An 18,734-nucleotide genomic window follows, 5' to 3' on the forward strand; every position below is an offset into this window, starting at 1 on the left:
CTTGCAGCACAGAGGCTTCTGCGGTTTAACCCGCAGTGCCACCACATCCCCTGTTATTTTAGGTAAGTACAATTTTAGTTAAACCGTTAACAAATAAAAGGCTGAACATCTGACTGTAGGTGAACATGCTAAACTTTATGCTATTAACAAATTCCACCAAGAATTGAATCTCAGGTGGGTGCATTTCATTTCCAATTATGCTTTCTGAGAAAGTGCATCATATCCCACAGATTATTAGCCACATGAATGTCAGACACTTCTAGCAATAATCCATAGAATTTTGGCAGAACATTTTTATATATTAATTCCCAGCTCTGGCACACTTGTCTAAGAATATTATTTTTAAAGAGACAAAGAAGAGCAAATAGTGGGACTTTTTATTTCTTAAATTTGTTTTCCATCTATTTGACAAAGCTGTATAGAACAGTCTGAAGAATGGAGTAAACACACCAAAAATCTTGTGTATTCATTTCCCACTTTTATTTAAGAAATGTGAGTACAGATTCTATTATCCAATCAAAAGAAAGATCAAAGCCAATATTTCTTATGAAAAATCTGATGCAGGTACAGTATAGTGTTCAAAGAACAAACACTTGATTAGCAACATAAACAAAATATGTTACACATGTAGTTCATTAGGGACTGGGAGACCATTTATGGCAGCCAGGATACTTTCAAGCATGTTTTTCATCATAAGGTGGCGGGCTTGTGCTGTTGCACTTCCAATGTGAGGAGTGATAATGACATTCTTTAAGTGTAGTAAAGCATGATCTCTGAAGGGGAAAAATAATGAAGGGGAATGAGATGTTAATAGGCTTTTATATAATTGGTTGTCTCTGAGTTACATTAGAGAGTAGAAGCAGATCACTAACTGACATCATGCTGAAATTTAAAAACATATTAACTATTTTGCTATGGGTAGTTAGGCTAAAACAACTGCATATTTATTTTCTGTGCATCATGCACTTTAAGACTGAATCTTGCTTATGTAGTTGCCATTAAGTTAACATAGTGTATCACATGAGATAATACATACAAACAAAATTAACTTCAGGAGTACAAGCACGATATACATGAAATGCAGGGATTTCCTCAATTGTATTTTGGCCTTAATTATGTTGTAAAATTTTTGATACCTTGGTAATGGCTCAGGGTATGTCACATCCAAAGCTGCAGCCTTAATAATTCCATTTTGGAGTGCCTTCACCAATGCATCTTGATCAATCACTTGTCCTAAATTAACAATAGCATAATTTAAGATTTGCCAAAACATTGACCTTTTAAACTACCAGTTAAAGAACAATGATTCAAATTTTCTACAAAAAGATTTCAGTCAAACCATGTGTGTATCCAAGATCTAATCCACCTAGCTAAGATTACCCTGCAGTTTCACAGCTATTAAATTTTTGCAGTGGATATAAAGCCCGTGTTTTCACATTAAAACGAAGGGCATGGGGAACACATCTTGTTTTAAAGGAGAACCACAGAGAGCCCAACTCTTGGTGTGCATTGTTTTTGAACAAAAAGTGAGTTTAAGAAACCTAAAGTTGGCAGGAACATGTGGCCAACAGTAGCACTGGTAGAGGGGGTGGAATCCACCCAAACTATCCACCCCAATCTTCTTCCACCATTCCTAAAAAGGGGTCCTCATCCACTTATGTTAAAATGGTGGACAATTGCTAGAGGTAATATGGTCACCCCCAACGGCTGTCAAGTTCACCAACTGACTCCATTGGGTGGCAGGCATCCAATCTGTTCCATATGCAGTCTCCAATACCACATAATTCTTTTAAAAATATTTTTTCCCCTCAAGAAGACCACTTTGTGCTTTCTCAGGGTGAGGGGGGCAATTTTGCCATGTTTGGAAGGCCCCAGCATCCTGGCCTCTCCCATTCCACATTTTATTCTCCGGAATTTTGCCACTAGACCATAGAAAGGTGCTTTTAAATGGAGATGAATGAATGAAAATATTTGGGGAAGCACAGACGGGGTGCAACTCTCCAAGGTCCTCTGGTGGGCATGTGCATCCCACACTCATTAGGAAGTTGCTTACTCCTGTTCTATAGCCAGCTGTGTGTTTCTCTTTGACTGTAACTCAGGTACACTACAGTCAAAGAAAACAGCTTATATTTTAATTGGGAGAATAATGAAGTCAGTTCAATATTGTTCACCATGCCACAAAAGATTATCTGGTTTCTTAAACTGGAAAGGCATATCTCTCCAGGGAGGCACACAGTAACTTTGTGTGTCTATGTATGCATTTGTATCAATCTCAAATTGGTGTTGCATAAGTGTTTCTAAACATAATCTGAAAGAAAAAATTCATCTAACACAGGAATATCACTGAAAACATAGTTGTATTCCTCAGTGAAAACAATATGTCCGCACAGGTCCAATCAGGTATCCTTTGAAGCATATACTGCTTTTGTTTCATATCTACTGTTAAAGGTCAATTGCATCATCATCATCATCATCATTGTGTGTGTGATATTTGTGCCATCAAGTCAGAACTGACTCATAGTAACACTAATAGGGATTTCAATGTAAGTGAAATATTTAAGGAGTGCTTTGCTAGTGCTACCCCTCCACTGAATTTTCAAGGCGAAGCAGGGATTTGAACCCTGGTCTTCAGACTCCTAGTTCATTACTCCTAGTTCATCACCCATACTAGGCATCACATATTGTATGTGTATGAGAGAGAGACACCCAATGTGATGTATGAAAAGACAGATAGAGAGATGCAGATAGATATATGGCAGTGCCTATGTATGCATAAGGTCTTTCTGCCAACACCACCAACACAATCTTTCCCCCAAAATTAGTACCAATATGATAGGGAGAACAAGTCTGTTCAGCACTTAAGGTGGGATTACCATGCTTGACAAATAGCTACCATATCCAACACATAGGCACTCAGGACAGCTCAGGAGGGGAAAACACAGCATAAAGAAACATTAAAAAATACTGTGAGAATGCCACTGAATCTTCAGTGTCCCAAACTTTGTACCCAAGCAGATACCTTAGGCAACCAGAGCATCAATCTCTTATCCATCAACCTTCCACTAATTCATCTGATAGGTCCCCTTTGTTAAGCAAGATCCAAGCAGACATCCTCAGCCCCAACCCTCAAAGCCACTCCTTTCTCACCAGAGTGTCTCATTCATATATAACTGGGTCATTCTCCCAGCTTTATTTACCTTGGTGGCATGGTATCTAGCTATTTCCTCATTCATGGCCTTTAAGATAGCAAATCTTCAGTACAGGATTGTGCCCTAACTGTAGGAGCAATCTGTAGTCTGAGCTGGGGGCGGGGTGGGTTTCGTCCAAAATGTTGGGCCCTGTTCATATCACTGGCCAACTGGGCTGAGTACATCAGGATCACAGGGATTTAGTTCACAGGCTTGTAAAATCTTGGCCACCCCTCCAAACAGATCTTACTGACCAGATATTTGTTGTTGCTACAAAATAAATTTTTGTCATGATGCTGAAAAAAAAAAACGTGATTGCTCTGAGTATCGAGGCATTGATTGATATTGTTACCTCTGCAGATGTTGATGAGTGTAGCAGTGGGTTTCATGAGCCCCAGCTCCTTTTCCCCAATCAGTCTGGCCGTCTGAGGTGTCAGGTTCACCACAAGCATCACAAAGTCAGACTGTCGGAGTAAGTCTTCCATCTTGTGGCAGTAAAGTGCACCCACAGCCTCTTCATCCACCACATTTCTTCAAGGGGGGAAAAAGCCTTTTACTTAGTTAAAGATTTAATGTGAATCATGTCTCAGTTGCTGTTTAACATCTACCAGAAATCACAGGGAGATGTCATATCACAATAATTGGCGTTCAAGTCACCAATTTGCCGATAGTGTCCAACAATCTCACTTCTCAATTCAGGAGTCTAGAAAGGCTGCTGAAATCCTGAAACTTCATCTAGGATCCATGAGAGATTAAATATGGACTAAGAATATCGAATTTATTACAGATAAATTGTAAGTACTGTTAGTGGGTAGAACAGTTTTCCTGAAGAAGTCAGATCTTGCCAGTGTCTTTGTTGTTGTTTCCACTTATATACTGCCCCATAGTGCTAAAGCTTTCTCTGGGCATTTTACAACCTAATTACACACAATCTCTAAATCAACATTATACACATCTTGGCCACACTCAGATTGGATTACCATAATTTACAGGACTGCCTTTGAAAAGAATAGGAAATACCGAATGTTGCTGACAAGAGCTAGGGGTGCTAAGACATATTTTGTACTGTCTTCACTGCCTCGCAATGCTTTTCTGAGCCCAATCAATAGGAGTGGCATTACCCTTTAAGCCAGGGGTGGGAAACCTCTAGGAGGCAGAAGCCTGGACTCCATCCCCTACTCGTCCTTGTTCTTGGATACCTTCAGGTCCCCAGCCAAAGCACTAGCTATTTGCAACCCCTGGCCCTGCCTTGACTGCAAAAGGAAAGCAAAGGAAGAATGGTTCAGCTGGTACTTTACAGAGATGAACAAACCTAACCTCAGCCAGGCCACCAGTGTGTTCAGCTAGGCAAACTTTACGTTTTAGATACAGGTGACAGAGCAGCTCACTTTAGTTCTGAAAGCTAGGGTGCTTACCATGAGTTATGGTCAAAGTTGCTAGCCAGTTATGTGCATCCCTGCATTTTGTTTGGGAAACTACTAACAAACAACTTGTTGGCTAACGAAGCACTCTTTAATGGGAGCTAATGACTGTGAGATAGCAGAAGTTCCTCTTGCATGCTCTCCATCCTAACAATACTCAAGGGCTTGCATACTAATATCCTGCAACAGGGACAGGCAGAGTGTAGCTCTTCAAGCATTATTGGATTGCAACTCCTAACGTTCCTCACCACTGGCTATGCTGGGTCAGGCCAATGGGAGCTGCAGGGTAGTGCCATGTAGTGACTCATGCTTTGCTCACCACTACTATAGCTTTTGTGTTTCCCAATCCTGACAGATCAATTGAAGGCAATAATCATTTGCTCACCATGGCTCTCTGGTTGCAATGGAATTTAAATGATTAGTGCTGAAGTTGGGAGAAACTAGAGAGAAAACAGAGTAAAGCCAAGTTTCGTGGACTGATCAGAGATATGCTTACCTTCGGTTCCTGTTATGATAAAGAATTTTCATGTCAAAAGCTTTGGCTCTCTGGGCTACCTTATAACCAATGCCACCCATTCCAATGATTCCCAGAGTTGCACCCGTGACCTCTTCTCCCAGCCAGTCAGCATTAAAATGTTTAGTATCCGGAGAAACGGCAATCTGGTGACCTGCAAATGGCAACAAAGAAAAATGAGAAGGGGATTGTTTGTAGTATTTTAAGAACCATGCTAAAAGGTCGAAAGAGGCAGTACCCATCTCAGTGTGGCCAACTGCAGCTGTTAAATTATTCATCCAAAGAACTTCTTCCCTCTTTTAATTTCTGAAATGCCATAAGCCGTCTGGAAGGTATGCTTTTGCATGTTAGAAACTCTTCACAATCTGAGGTATTTGGAGACGGTGCAGTTATTTAGCAGTTATCAGAGGAGGATAGCTTGTACTGAAATATAAATTACCCTTATTTTAGTTGGAGTTCTTTCAACCCCCTATGTTGCCTTTAGTAGGTTTGGCTTGGAGGGACCTTTCTGGACTGGGATGCCTGTCAATCAATCCTGCATTGACCAATTGCTCCTTCCCTGCCTCTGATTTCAAAAAGAGCCACACCCCTCTGCTTAAGTGTCTTTTTCTCTCTCTTTTAGTCTGCTGGCAGCAGTTAGTGTAGTCTGCTAGAAGCAGGCTCTATGTCTATTGAGACCTGTTGCTACATAACAGCAGTTTTTGTACAGTATGCAATTTTTGATCTGTTCAACTGTGAGTAAATTAAACCTTTTTTTTCTCTTACCAATGTCTCCAAGTGAGTAATTGAGACTGTAAGTGCCAGTTGATGAAAAATAAGGTGTGGTCTACTTTGGGAACACTTGAAGCTATTTTTGCTATATAAGCCCCTGCATTCCTGCTGTGTAGTTAAGAGTTTGTTTCACAAAAATTCAAAACTCAGCAAAAATATTTAGGTTCTAGAGCTTCTTGTGGGACTGCAACCCAGGTGGCCATTCACCATGAGCTGCACTGAAGCGAATTGCAGTTTAGCGACATTTGGAAAGATCACACATTCTCCCTCCTTGATATGAAGCTTAATAAATTCTAAATGATTTTTTAACAGAGCTGATTTCGTTTACAAGAATCTGTCAGATCAAGTAATCTTTGGAAGCTCTTTCAGGAGAGGTACAATTGATTGGGAATGTTTCAGATGTAGCAGACCAATTATGGAACCTGTTGCCACCTCTCAGGTTAAACTAGTCCCATTTCTTGTACATGGAGAATCAAGATATTTTTATTCTGCCAGAATCTGAGCGTAAACTTCCTAGCTATGATTTTTGTTTCAATTGATTTATTTTGAATGATCCCTTTTTAAATTGAGTTTTTTTCCTGATTTTTTGCTTGGGAACTCTTGTTGGAACCAAAAGGTGATAACATTAAAAAAAAAACCAGAAGTAAATATAAATATGTGGGTCTTCCAACAGTAGAACATTGTCTGTCACAGCCTCCTTTCAGTACCTCTTTCCATGCATCCTAAGCACAGTAGTGGAAAGAACCAAATGAATTTGCGATCTGCTTTCAGTGCATTAGTACCTACACTGTGAACATTATATGAAAGCAAGTGTGATGTAGCAGAGTGTCAGGCTAGGACTCAGAAAATCTGGGTTCCGATCCCTGCTTATCCATGGAAATCTGCTGGCGGCAAACTACTCTCTGAACATTTCACATTGCTCATAAACCCTAGTAGGGTTGCTGTAACTGAGAAGTGATTTGAAGGAACATAACAGCAACAATTGTACAGAGCGTGGCAAAAAAATATTCCGGATTTCACTTAGCTATTGTTCTAGTGAAGCTGGCTGGGTCGTAGTGGGGTCTTTTGGTAGCACGTGCCTTACCATTTTCATTCGCCACCATGGCTTGGATGCCAAACCTGTGGCCCTGAAATTTTCATCCCATAGCAATATGGTTTTTCAGTCTGAAACAGCAGCATTTCGACCAAGCGCGAAGTGGATACGAAAAGCTCTCTGTATTGCAGTCACAGATTTGTTGTTTTTGATAAATGCTTCAGTGATAAACACACAGTGCATACCTGTCGAAGCCATGGTGGTGACTGAAAACAGTAAGGCATATGATATTGAAAGACCCCACTGTGACCCACCCCACTTCACTAGCGCCAGAACAACAACTAAGTGAAATCTGGAAGGGTGTTTTGTTTTGTTTTTTTTGTTTGTTGGGTTTTTTTTTTGCTGCCCCATGTATAATTAGAATGATGCAGATCAGCTTTGTTGAAGTCTTTACTAGTGAGCCCAGCAGCTGTCAATCCACAGAGCTTCCTTGCCGTCCATGTTACAGCAGGTAGTCTTTTTCACACGCAATCACTTCTAATTCTACGTCTGTGTAATTCAGTGCTTCTAGCTCATGTAAAACCCAATAGATACTGTACTGTGTTTCCCTGAAAATAAGACAGGGTCTTATATTAATTTTTGCTCCCAAAATGCATTAGGGCTTATTTTCAGGGGATTTTTTTTTCATGTTCAACAATTTACGTTTATTCAAATGCAGTCATGTCATCTTCTTCTGGTTGCTCCACAATGGTGGAAGGTGGGGTTTCACTTAAGTGGCGCTTATTTTTTGGGGTAGGGCTTATATTACAAGCATCATAATAAATCATACTAGGGCTTATTTTCAAATTAGGTCTTATTTTCAAGGAAACAGGGTAATAATGCTATCAAAGCTGCTTTTTGTTCTAGTCTTGAAACTGAAAATCTGATTTAAGGAATTATATTTTCTAATTATCGTATAGCACTTAACTATTGCATAAGCAATCCATAAACAACCTATTAACCCCCCTTTAAAAATAAAGAGTTTAATGATAATGTAAATTATACCTTCTACAATCCTCCTAGCAGAAGCCAGCATCAAAGCTATTCCCAGGTCTGCTGTAGGACTGGAAACAGCCAACGGAGTGTTTGCTACTTTCACACCAAAGCTGAAGATCAGTTTTAGGTCGAGGTGATCCACTCCTACACCAGAGTTAACAACCACCTTTAAATTAGGCAAGCTTTGTAGGAGTTCTTTGTCCACCACTGGTTTATAGTACCACACAAATACAGCTTGGATTTTATGCCTAAGAACTTGCTTGTTTTTAAGAAATTCCTTCATGGTGATGATCTTCAGATGTTTCTCCAGGTACGCTACATGGTCTTCATATACTCCATCTGGACCTCCTATAACATTGATTAGGACATATGGCGGCTCTTTTCCTTCCATAGTCTATTAGACAAAAAGGAAATATATATAGGTACAGAAAAAAGTGTTTTTAAAACAAATATGAAAGCAAGATTCCTCCTTCTTGTTGAAAGTTATGCTGTTCGCCTTCTGGAGGAGGATTTTTGCCAATGGTTCTAACACTTTTTGAGATTCACAGTTGGATTTAGAGCTTTGCCTCATTCACTGTAATTACAGTGGGGTCTTGACTTAAGAACGGCTCGAGTTAAGAACATTTTGACTTAAGAACCACTCTCATAGGAAAATATTGACTTGACTTACATACTTAGATTTGAGTTAAGAACTGAAAAAAAACCACGTGGGAGGCAGGGAAAGTGCAAAATTTGAACTTTCAGTTAACTGTTGGCCAGTGAAAAGGGTGCCTGTCTGCTTCCTCACTCCTCCCAGTGTTTAGAGAGTGGATTGGGAGACAGTCTTTGGACTGCCTGGTACTGTACTGCCTGGACTGTATTTTCCCTGCCTTCCCTGAACCTTTCTTGACCTAAGAAAAAAAGAAAGAAAATATCCCCCTCTAGTGGTCGAAGGCAGAATAGCAGCTTCCCATTAGTTTCTATGGACGGAAAAGAGCAGATATGGATCAAATGGTTCTCAATGCATTCCTATGGGAAATGCAGATTTGACCTGAGAACTTTTTGACTTGAGAACCGCCTTCCAATACGGATTAAGTTCTCAAGTCAAGACCCCACTGTATCAAGTTGCACCCTGCAATGATTTGTTAGTGGCTCTGCTCAGGTTTGCCTGTTAACATCCTTAAGAGCCAAAAGGTAGAGATTCATATCTTGCCACACTTACAATGTAACTCATTCATAGGATCACCAGAAATCAGAGTTGGCTTTGCAGCATGTAATAATAACAACAGGATGGAATATGTTAGTTCTCCAGAGTCATGTTTTGTTGTAGAATCCACACAGAACAAAATCTAAAATGGAGGCTCCATTTGCTTCCCCAGCTCAGGTGGCAATATGCCTTCAGCTGTCCCGAAGGCATACAGAATTTGTGAGGTTTTCTGTGTTATATGCCAAAAACCAACCAACCAAACAAACAAACAAAAAAACACACATATCAGATTCTTGTGAATATGAGGCACCTTGAGTGGGTGACATTGGTTGTTTGCTGCTCTGCCTCAGATAGCAACATATCTTGGGCTCAGCCTATTACTAGCTCTCCCTTCAGCATCAAATGTGACTAGTACATATATTTCTCAGTAAAGCTGCTCCCCAGTCACTAACAAAACACTGGTGCAAGCCTAATGAAGTGGGCCCTGCTCCATGAAAGCTAGCAGATTGTATGATTTCTTTAGTAGTCTATAAAAGTATTGCCTACTCCAGCATTTGTATTGTGTAATGACCACATGGCTTTTAACAATTTCTACTAACATAGATATAAGCCGCCTAGAGTGGTCGTATAGACCAGATGGGCGGGATACAATTCAAATAAATAAATAAATTTAAAAAAATAAGGCTAAAAGCAAACATCTGTTCCTCCCCTCATTAAAAAAATCCCAAAAGATCTTCCCCTCCATTACTTATACAGTGGTGCCTTGACTTATGAACTTAATTGGTTCCAGAACTCCAGCTGCAACTTGAAATGGTCATAAGTCGAAGCACAATTTCCCACAGGAATGCATTGAAATGCAATTAATCCTTTCCGGCCAAAGAAAAAAATCACCAAACAGCAACAACACTGCAATACCCTTTGGAAACATGATTAATCTGTTCCGGCTGAAGGGGGGGGGGAGAAAAGCAAACAAACCATGCAAGACCCTTTGGAAATACACAAAAAGCAAAGCAGAAAGCAAACAAACCGGGCAAGACCCATCAGAAATTGAAAAAAGCAAAGCAGGAAGCAAACAAATAGTGTAAGACCCTTCAGAAATGGGGAGAAAAAACCCAAAAAACACGAACAAACCCCGCAAGACCCATCGGAAATGGGGAGGGGGAACCACCAAAAAGCAAACAAACCCAGGAAGACCCATTAGCAATGGGAAAAAATACAAAAAACAAACAAACCCTGCAAGACCCATCATGGCATAGAAACATAGTCCCACCACCCAGCCCAAAACCACGCTGCAAAACCCACCCAGAACAGTTTTTAGAAAGCAGCACTTTACCTTACCAGGCAGTCCGAAGTCTCTTCTGATCACAGTCACTCTAATCAATGGGGTGAAAGAGCTACTGTACAGAGAAGCAGCCTCTTCACCACCAACGGTTAGCAATTTGAATTCCCTGCCTTTTTCAAGTTGTAACTAGAAGCTCTGGCTGCAAGTCGAAGCAAAATTTTGTGGCCGGAGCTGGTCGTAACTTGAAATGGTCATTATGTCAGGACATTCGTAAGCTGAGGCACCACTGTATTGCACTTCCATTCTAAACTTACATAATCCAATCTTATTGGTTGGAATTCACCACTTATCTGAACAAACAACAAATAAGGACTCCAGGTCTAAAACACACTCTTAACTGGGAAGTTACATCCCTAGTTGAGGAAGGGACTCCTGTGTTAAGAATTCTCACAACAAGGGTTGTTAGTTTTCTAGTAATTCTTTTACCTCCAGACATTCTTTCAGCGATAAGCAGGAAAAGAAACAAAAAGGAAGACAAATAAGGGAAACAAATGCTAACATTCACTTTGGCTTTTTCTTAATGATATGCAATAATTGGCTAACCTAACTGGTACAAAGTACAGGTTTGCTGAATGATGGCACAATACCTCCTTCTTAGCTTCCCCTCCCTCTATTAAAGGAATACAAAATACTGTACCTCTTTTTAGCAGCCTGCTGCAGAAAGTAATGAGTCTGGGCCTGGATTCTGACAGGATGGTCTGTAGTAGAGCTGTGACTCTTGAAAATGCTATTTAATCAATGTTTAAGGGTGCTTAAATCCCACACTTTTTAAGGCACAGGAAGAAGTCAGCAGGGAGGACTTTGTTCCTAAACGGTGAAACTGTGAAGTTAAAACAGCGGACGACTTCTACTGCAAGGAGAAATCTAGGTTGAACTGGTACTGATTAAATAGTACAGTACTGTAGTTAGGTATGTAAGGAAGAGCAGCATTCCTGTGTGAGGTGATCTTTAGCAAGGCTGGAAATTAGATATTGCTAGCAAGCAGCTCTAGTAAATTGCTCTTCCTTAAGACAAAAAGACAGAAGCCTACCTAGAATTGCTCATCCCAAATAGAGTAGCCGTGCACAAATACCCCCATCAATGTTAAATGGTAGGTTAACATATGTAATTCTCATTGACTTGGAGAGTCTGCTTAAATTGGAACTAGCAATTAGATTTAGGCCAAATACATTGCAACTGTACCCTCTCTAGAAATTGTACTTTTTCTTTTTTGCTTTTTGAGTTACTTTAGCTTCCAGTTTGCAGCAGTATCCCTAAGACTGTGCATATTTTAATTTTTGAACTGCAACTCCCAGAATTCCCCAGGTAGCATAGTGACCATACTACAGTGGGGTCTTGACTTGAGAACTTAATCCGTATTGGAAGGCGTTTCTCAAGTCAAAAAGTTCTCAGGTCAAATCTGCATTTCCCAGAGGAATGCATTGAAAACCATTTGATCCGTATCTGCTCTTTTCCGTCCATAGAAAAAATGGGAAGCTGCTATTCTGCCTTCGACCACTAGAGGGGGATATTTTGTTTCTTTTTTTCTTAGGTCAAGAAAGGTTTAGGGAAGGCAGGGAAAATACAGTCCAGGCAGTCCAGGACCAGGCAGTCCGAAGACTGTCTCCCAATCCACTCTCTAAATGCTGGGAGGAGTGAGGAAGCTGACAGGCACCCTTTTCACTGGCCAACAGTTAACCGAAAGTTCAAATTTTACACTTTCCCTGCCTCCCACGTGGGTTTTTTTCAGTTCGTAACTCAAATCTAAGTACTTAAGTCAAGTCAATATTTTCCTATGAGAGCGGTTCTTAAGTCAAAATGTTCTTAACTCGGGCCGTTCTTAAGTCAAGACCCCACTGTACCTGGGGAATACTGGGAGTTTTAGTCCAAAAATGAAAATATGCACCTCTAGTGCTTTCCCTTCATTATATTCTCACAATAACTATTTATGTGTTTTGAATGATTTTGGTATATAGGAACGCTTCTGTTGGCATAAACTGTGTCTGTGGGGTTTGCCAGTCAACTGGTGTGCCTTCCGTGCTATATGAGTGGGTGTGCTTCCTTCACAAGCCTAGAAGTGCTGATCTAGTCAAAATGTCTCTGGTGAGTTTCAACGCTCGCTCTCTCTCTCTCTGCCTGTCTGTTTCCATGCACATGTGTTCAGCTGCCCAGAAACTTCTGTTTTAATTTTTTCTCTGTCATTCTGTACTAGAGTTATGCCAGGTTGCAATAATTACTTAAAATTAAAATATTTAAAATACCACAGCTGCAGCAGCTAGTGACTGGGAGAGGCAGCTAGCGCGAGGATGATCAGCCACAGGATAAAGCCGCAGTGCAGCAATTCTAAAAACCTGTTTAGCTCCCTTAACCAATTTTGGCAAAGTGGCATCCAAATGCCCTTTCACTCCTTCTCTTCTGTTGCAGCAAATTAACACCGGAGGTTCATTCTCACAGTAAAGAGCAGAGACAGATAAACAAAGTGAGTGAGGAAAGGCAAACTGAAACAGTTTATTTTACCGTTAAAAGGTATACTGGGCCAGAGACAAAAGGAGTATGCCTCTTGGCACAGTTATAAAATCTTAATATTCTTTCTTGTCAATCACAGAATAATAAAGTTGGAACAGAAGAAGTTCATTTAAAATTACCATATAGCAGGCAGTATTCAAATAGTTGCCTATTATGGAGATATAGCTTATGCATTTATTGGCAGGTAGGCAGGAAACAGTTAATGTTTAGCCACACAAGTCAATAAATGTTACTACCTAGAATGTCCAGGTTTACCTTTGACCTGGCAGTCTGGCAGCTTCTACTAATCCTATCAAGCACAACAAATAGTTAATATATAATTGGATATATCAGTTACTAACCTGTATCTTATCTACTAGTTTTTAAAATAAAATTTCTGAGCCTATTGTCTTGATAAGCTTATGACAGTTCTTTGAAACGTAAAACCTACCATGTTTCCCCCAAAATAAGACAGGGTCTTATATTAATTTTTGCTCCAAAAAATGCATTAGGGCTTATTTTCAGGGGATGCTTTATTTTACAGCCATGTCATCTTCTGGTTGATGCACAATGGTGGAGGGCGGGGCTTCACTTAACTAGGGCTTATTTTTGAGGTAGGGCTTACATTATGAGCATCCTGAAAAACCAGACTGGTGCTTATTTTCAGGTTAGGTATTATTTTTGGGGAAACAGAGTATTAGTAATTCAAATTAATGTTTAAAAGTAAATATTTATATCACATCCTAGAGATATTTATGAGAATAGCAAGTGAGGTTCATCAACGTCAGTTTTTCTTTCCCAGTCAGTTTGTATGTCCAAGGCATCAAATTTACAATGATCATCACAGACTGTTGGAGCAAGTTTTCCATCTGAGGAGAACAGCAGGCATAACCAACCAGTTCTTCACATTCTTTCCTAACTGAAATATAACAATGATGTTCTGTTCAAAAATTCTTGGAGGTATGGAAGATACACATATACTCACTGTTCCTATAAGGGGGCTGGCAGATCTTCTGTGCTCTCTTTCTCTCTCTTCCTAGGGCCAGGCCCTCTTGCTTCCAGGAAAGCTGGTGCAATTGCCTCCGTTTATTGCTACTCCTTCCTTTCTTCCTCACTCTCATTTCTACCAAGAGTTAATTGGAGCTGTTGTTGGCCACAGAAAACTGAGGACACTGCAGAGTGAGGTTGCTGGAGGCTGAGGCTACTAAAAGAGAGTCTGCAAAGAAATGAGGAAAGGCTTGGCTACACCTCTGGAATTCAGTGGCTGCAAGCCATCTATATTAGGCAAGGCTGCCTGCGTTTGTGGAGAAGAAATAAGAGGCTTGTCTATACCTGTGGATGTTTGAGCTGCACTGTTTCCTTGCTCTTGTTTGCTTCAGCTACATAAGGCACGGCCATTAATGGTTGATAATAGTAAAAGGGACAAATAGGATTGGATAGCAAGTGAAGAAATGGTTCTTAAAAGGCAAAAAATGGAGTCTCTGGTTGAAATACTACCTGAGAAACAGAAAGTTTAAAAATTCAGACTATGATCCCACAATTTTTCTCACCTAGGAGTGAAGAAGAAAGTGAAAAACATCTTATAGCTAACTCTTTATTAGATTATCTATTGACCACAGGTGTGCTATGCTTAGAGATACCATAGATGAGGGTGTTAAAGATCTTGCATTTGAGATAGCTGTGACGTTCACCTCTATGACGCACCTACTTTTTGTGCCCTCAGAAAGGTTCCAGTCTTTGTTTCCCTCACTGCCACCAGTGGATTACCTCTACCCACTATATAAAAGACATTTGTCCAAACACTTGTCTGGTAAATGCAAACAAAACTTATTTATTGAAGTGTAGAAAAATTAATAATAATCACAGATGTTCTTCAGATGTTGCGACATCCCAATTTCCGATCCAATCTCTATAGTTCATTTTCACTTTAGGCATGGGTAAAATCACTGGAGTAGAACTTATTCCCTTGATGGTAACAGTCTGGTTTGGGATAATTTGTTATTTAGGAATAACATCAGGATGACACAGGATTATTATGTTAGAACAAGTATCAACAACTCCTACATAAGACTTTTCATTAATAAGAATCCTCTCACCAGGTTTATGAACTAAAATATCTTCTGCCTTTACTAGAAAACAATGAATGACCTCAGCTAGTTACAGATCAGAATTTTCTATTGTGCCAGTTGCCATGGAGACAGAACATTGGTTACTGCTTTTCTCAGTGGCTTCAGCTGGTTTTAAACAGTAAATCTTCTTGGGCTAACCATCATCCTTCTCATTTCTAAGTTTAGTTTTCATACAATTGAATTGTAAATGACCGAACTCTTCACAGTTGTAACATTTGTAAGACCATCTCTCATTCTGAGGAGATCTGTTCAACTTTAAGTTTTCCTCAGGGTTCATTTGGGTCTGAGAACTAGGCCATGCTAATTTAGGTGAAGTACTACCCTGGCCTTCTTTTCCTGTTGTTTTGCTGAGATAATTTTTATTAAAGGGTTTCTTATGGTTGTCCCAGTTTTGCCTATTAAAATTTACCTCAGAGAACCTGTGGTTTTGAATTTCCTCAGAGAAGGAAAAAGGGGAATATGAGAGAATGTGTGGGTTGTTGGAAGATTTCCCTAATGTGAAGGTAGGACGGCTGCTACCTGACCCAGATAAATATAAAGACGTCAGAAGAAACCCTAGAATGGACAGTAGTGGTCTTCCTGCAAGGACAAGGTCACTTGAGGAAGGTGATTTGGCTGGATCCTTCCTTCAACCACCCAGCACCGGAGGGAGATTGGGCCAGACACCCTTGCTGTGGGACAATATGTGTGATTCAGAATGCTCCCTTGAGGAAGCCCACAGATCAGGAACATTTTAGGCCAGCCCCTCAATGAACCTTGTCAATTTACAGACGGAGCTTCATCTTCACATTTTGAATAGTTGCCAGATCTTAGTTGTTTTGAACTGATAGGTTATAGTAGATCCACCCAATGTTAAATTAAATAAATCTGTTAAAGTTCACAAAGAGACTCATTCGTCATTTCCTGCCAAAAAGGAGGAACTGTCCCAAGTTTTTAACAAACCCAATCACAATTAGGTAAAAGGAATTATTTGAATCCAGTCACATTAATTTTGGCAGATGTAAGCAAGCTATAAAACTTTATAGCACATGCATGTATGGCCACTGGCAAGTAAATCCCTCAGAATTTAGAATGGCAGGCTCATGGTACAATTTAATACAGTGGACCCTTGACTTACAGATGGCTTGACTTACAGACTTTTTGAGATACTGACTTCTCTGGCCGCAAAATTTAGGTTTGACTTGCAGACTGAGATTTGACTTACAGACCAGAAAAAAACCAAAATGGAACAAAAACGGCCTGTTACGGGATTAATTGGTTTTCAATGCACTGTAGGTCAATGGAGACTTGACTTACAGACTTTTTGACTTGAGAACCGCCTTCCAATACGGATTAAGTTCTCAAGTCAAGACCCCACTGTACATGTTTAGTCAAATGTTCGCTTCACTGTTCACTGGGACTTACTTTTACCCCAGAATGCTTATACAGGATTGCAGCCTTGAAATCACAAGTGAGACTGGAAGAGTTATGATTTTTGTTTTAGAACTATTAAGAGTGTGAGCGTAAGTTTAAATTTAAAAGAGCCAATAAAGACTGAATAAAGCAGATTCAGCTATTTTATTTTTGCCTATAAATTATATACAAACTATGGATTCGACTTTATATACAACAGTATATTGCTAGATTGGTAGAAACAGTATAAACATTTTTGCTTTGCATAATATGAATGATTACTGGCTTCTCTGTATATTTCCTGAAAAACTAATGGGTGACCCAGGATCAAGAGGAATGTATTCCTTTTTACAGTTCAACATTTGTTACACTTTGAATATGACATTGGTCAGAATTGGGTTGAAATTTGGACCCCGGCAGAGGGAGAGAAAACAGGGAGCAACCAGATTGGAAGACTGTGTGTGTAAGACAAAGTATAACTTTGGAGAGCTGGAAGTAGTAGTATTATGTTGTCTACTACAGGACCCCTGTGTTTCTAGTATGTTCCACTTGTGTTTTGCTTGTGACAAAAACACCACAAATGTACTCTGATATAAATGGAAAAGAAGGTAGCACTCCTATACCCATCTTGTCTGGGAACAGCTCGACTGGACATGATGGAATCTTCTATGGTTGTTTATTTGAATCAGGCTGTAAACAGTGCAAGTGCCTGGATAGATCAGCAGTTTAGGTATCTGGATGTGGAACCCGAAATTGGGAGTTCAGTTTTCCACTGTGCATCCCAGAAAAGCCAGCCTGTGTGGCCTTGGGTAAACTGCAATCCCCAGCATGCCCCCAGAAGAAGAGAATGGTAAATCACTTTTGAGTACTCTCTACCTAGAAAACCCTGGAAAGGGTTGCTGTCAGAATTGACTTGATGGCATATGATAGTTGTTATTATAAACTGTAGTACTCACCTCCTTGCAGCTCAAATAATGGTGTGTCCTTAATGCTATGTTCAAATCTTAGGCTGCTGTCACTTAGGTTTGGATAATACATATGTTGGGGTGTTATAATGAATCTTAGGATCAGATTAATAATTTCTTGCTATTATTACATAAATATTTGTTAGAATATCAAAGAGAGAAACTGCCAAGGATAATTTCCAGGCCTGAGCAGAACAAGGTGTATTAATGAGCAGCCATGATGAACAGGTGTGTAATAATGCTGAGTCATGATGACTCATGAATGCTGACTCATGCATGATACAATACCCAATGTGATTGGCCACAGGCAGATGTGTATATGTATATATGTATGAAACTGTACAGTAGATGTATCTTCCTGCTCTGTGATGAATGCTATCCTGTTATGCTGCCAGACTGCACTTCTGTATATATCCTGTAAATCCACGATTGGTGTTGGGAGATGCTGCCTGCGTGTGTGTGATTTATTTGGACCGCCTGGACTGGACATTCCTCTGTTGATTCTACTGATTCCTCTGTTGATTTCCGCAATTTAGAGCTAACAAGGGGTTATGGGCCCAGCAACACACCCTGTGATGCCTACCTTGTGCCAAGGAAGCTGGTGAGTACCAGAGGGTGCTTTAGAGGCATATGAAAGAAGTCCAGGAAGGTGAGAGTTCTGCTGTTGAGAGCCCAGGAGGGGAAAGAAAATGGAAGACTGAGAGAAAAGGCAGCAGCATGCAGTTGTTTGAGGCAGCAGGCATGGGAGGCTTTCCCTTAACAAGGCTGAATGAAAAGAATTATCAGACGTGGGCGGTTAAAGCCGAAATGTTGTTAAGAAGGGAGGACTTGTGGCAGATCGTTGACAATCCCCCGGCTGCGCTTGATGAAGAAAGGCTGAATGAGAGGGCTTTAACCACAACAATTCTATGCTTGGAGGACAGCCAGTTAATCCATGTGCATGGACTGACCTCGGCTAGAATTATTCTGGTACTGTTATTATAGTGTATCATGTGGCCAATGAGAAGTTATTCTACTTTGGAACACTAATTTAAGATTACTGATCCCCCAAATCTAAGTTGGGGGGGCATAGTGTCCTTCAGAACTTCCTTCATAGCATCATTTCTGTTTAAATACTGTATAGGGATAATTTCTAGACTTCTTAGTAAGCTGTACTCTGACATCTCAGAGCTTGCCCTCCTCTTGAGAAAAACAAGAGACAGTGTCTCATTCTGACTTGTAGTTAAAGAGGCATCAGAAGTCTCAAAGGATGGAGATAACTGATGCCTCAGTGA

General features: G+C 40.2%; 1 protein-coding gene and 1 long non-coding RNA gene across 5 annotated transcripts in view; one reads left to right on the top strand and one right to left on the bottom strand.

Annotated features, from left to right (window-relative positions):
• Window positions 1-458: 458 nt before the first annotated feature.
• LOC110072908 (putative 2-ketogluconate reductase) lies at window positions 459-18,008 on the bottom strand. 4 transcript variants are annotated; one of them, XM_078393515.1, is made up of 7 exons: window positions 13,960-18,008; window positions 11,128-11,297; window positions 7,972-8,356; window positions 5,106-5,277; window positions 3,541-3,719; window positions 1,137-1,233; window positions 459-773 (listed from the first exon to the last, which is right to left on the bottom strand). In XM_078393515.1, the coding sequence occupies exons 3-7, from the start codon at window positions 8,351-8,353 to the stop codon at window positions 620-622; spliced, it is 984 nt and encodes a 327-aa protein (XP_078249641.1). In that variant the 5' UTR covers window positions 8,354-8,356; window positions 11,128-11,297; window positions 13,960-18,008; the 3' UTR covers window positions 459-619. The 4 variants fall into 4 exon arrangements, with proteins under 4 accessions (XP_078249641.1, XP_020637304.3, XP_072854802.2 ...); XM_020781645.3 differs by lacking the exon at window positions 11,128-11,297; XM_072998701.2 differs by lacking the exons at window positions 11,128-11,297; window positions 13,960-18,008 and adding an exon at window positions 10,917-11,006.
• The window catches only part of LOC144589239 (uncharacterized), a 701,357-nt gene continuing 698,965 nt past the window's right edge, over window positions 16,343-18,734 (top strand). The window contains exon 1 of the long non-coding RNA XR_013545263.1: window positions 16,343-16,467. This is a non-coding gene — a long non-coding RNA (uncharacterized LOC144589239). The remainder of the gene's footprint in view (window positions 16,468-18,734) is intronic.

The sequence above is a fragment of the Pogona vitticeps genome, chromosome 4 (genome assembly GCF_051106095.1).
Source record: "Pogona vitticeps strain Pit_001003342236 chromosome 4, PviZW2.1, whole genome shotgun sequence".
Classification (NCBI taxonomy): domain Eukaryota; kingdom Metazoa; phylum Chordata; class Lepidosauria; order Squamata; family Agamidae; genus Pogona; species Pogona vitticeps.

Bases quoted from the DNA above. Each gene is read 5' to 3' on its own strand.
- LOC110072908 (XM_072998701.2), bottom strand. From the start codon at position 10,991: ATGTTAGCATTTGTTTCCCTTATTTGTCTTCCTTTTTGTTTCTTTTCC. The intron at 5,278-7,971 runs GTATAATTTACA...TGCCATTTGCAG, and splicing joins TGCTAGGAGGATTGTAGAAG to GTCACCAGATTGCCGTTTCT. The intron at 1,234-3,540 runs GTAACAATATCA...TTGTTAATTTAG, and splicing joins ACTCATCAACATCTGCAGAG to GACAAGTGATTGATCAAGAT.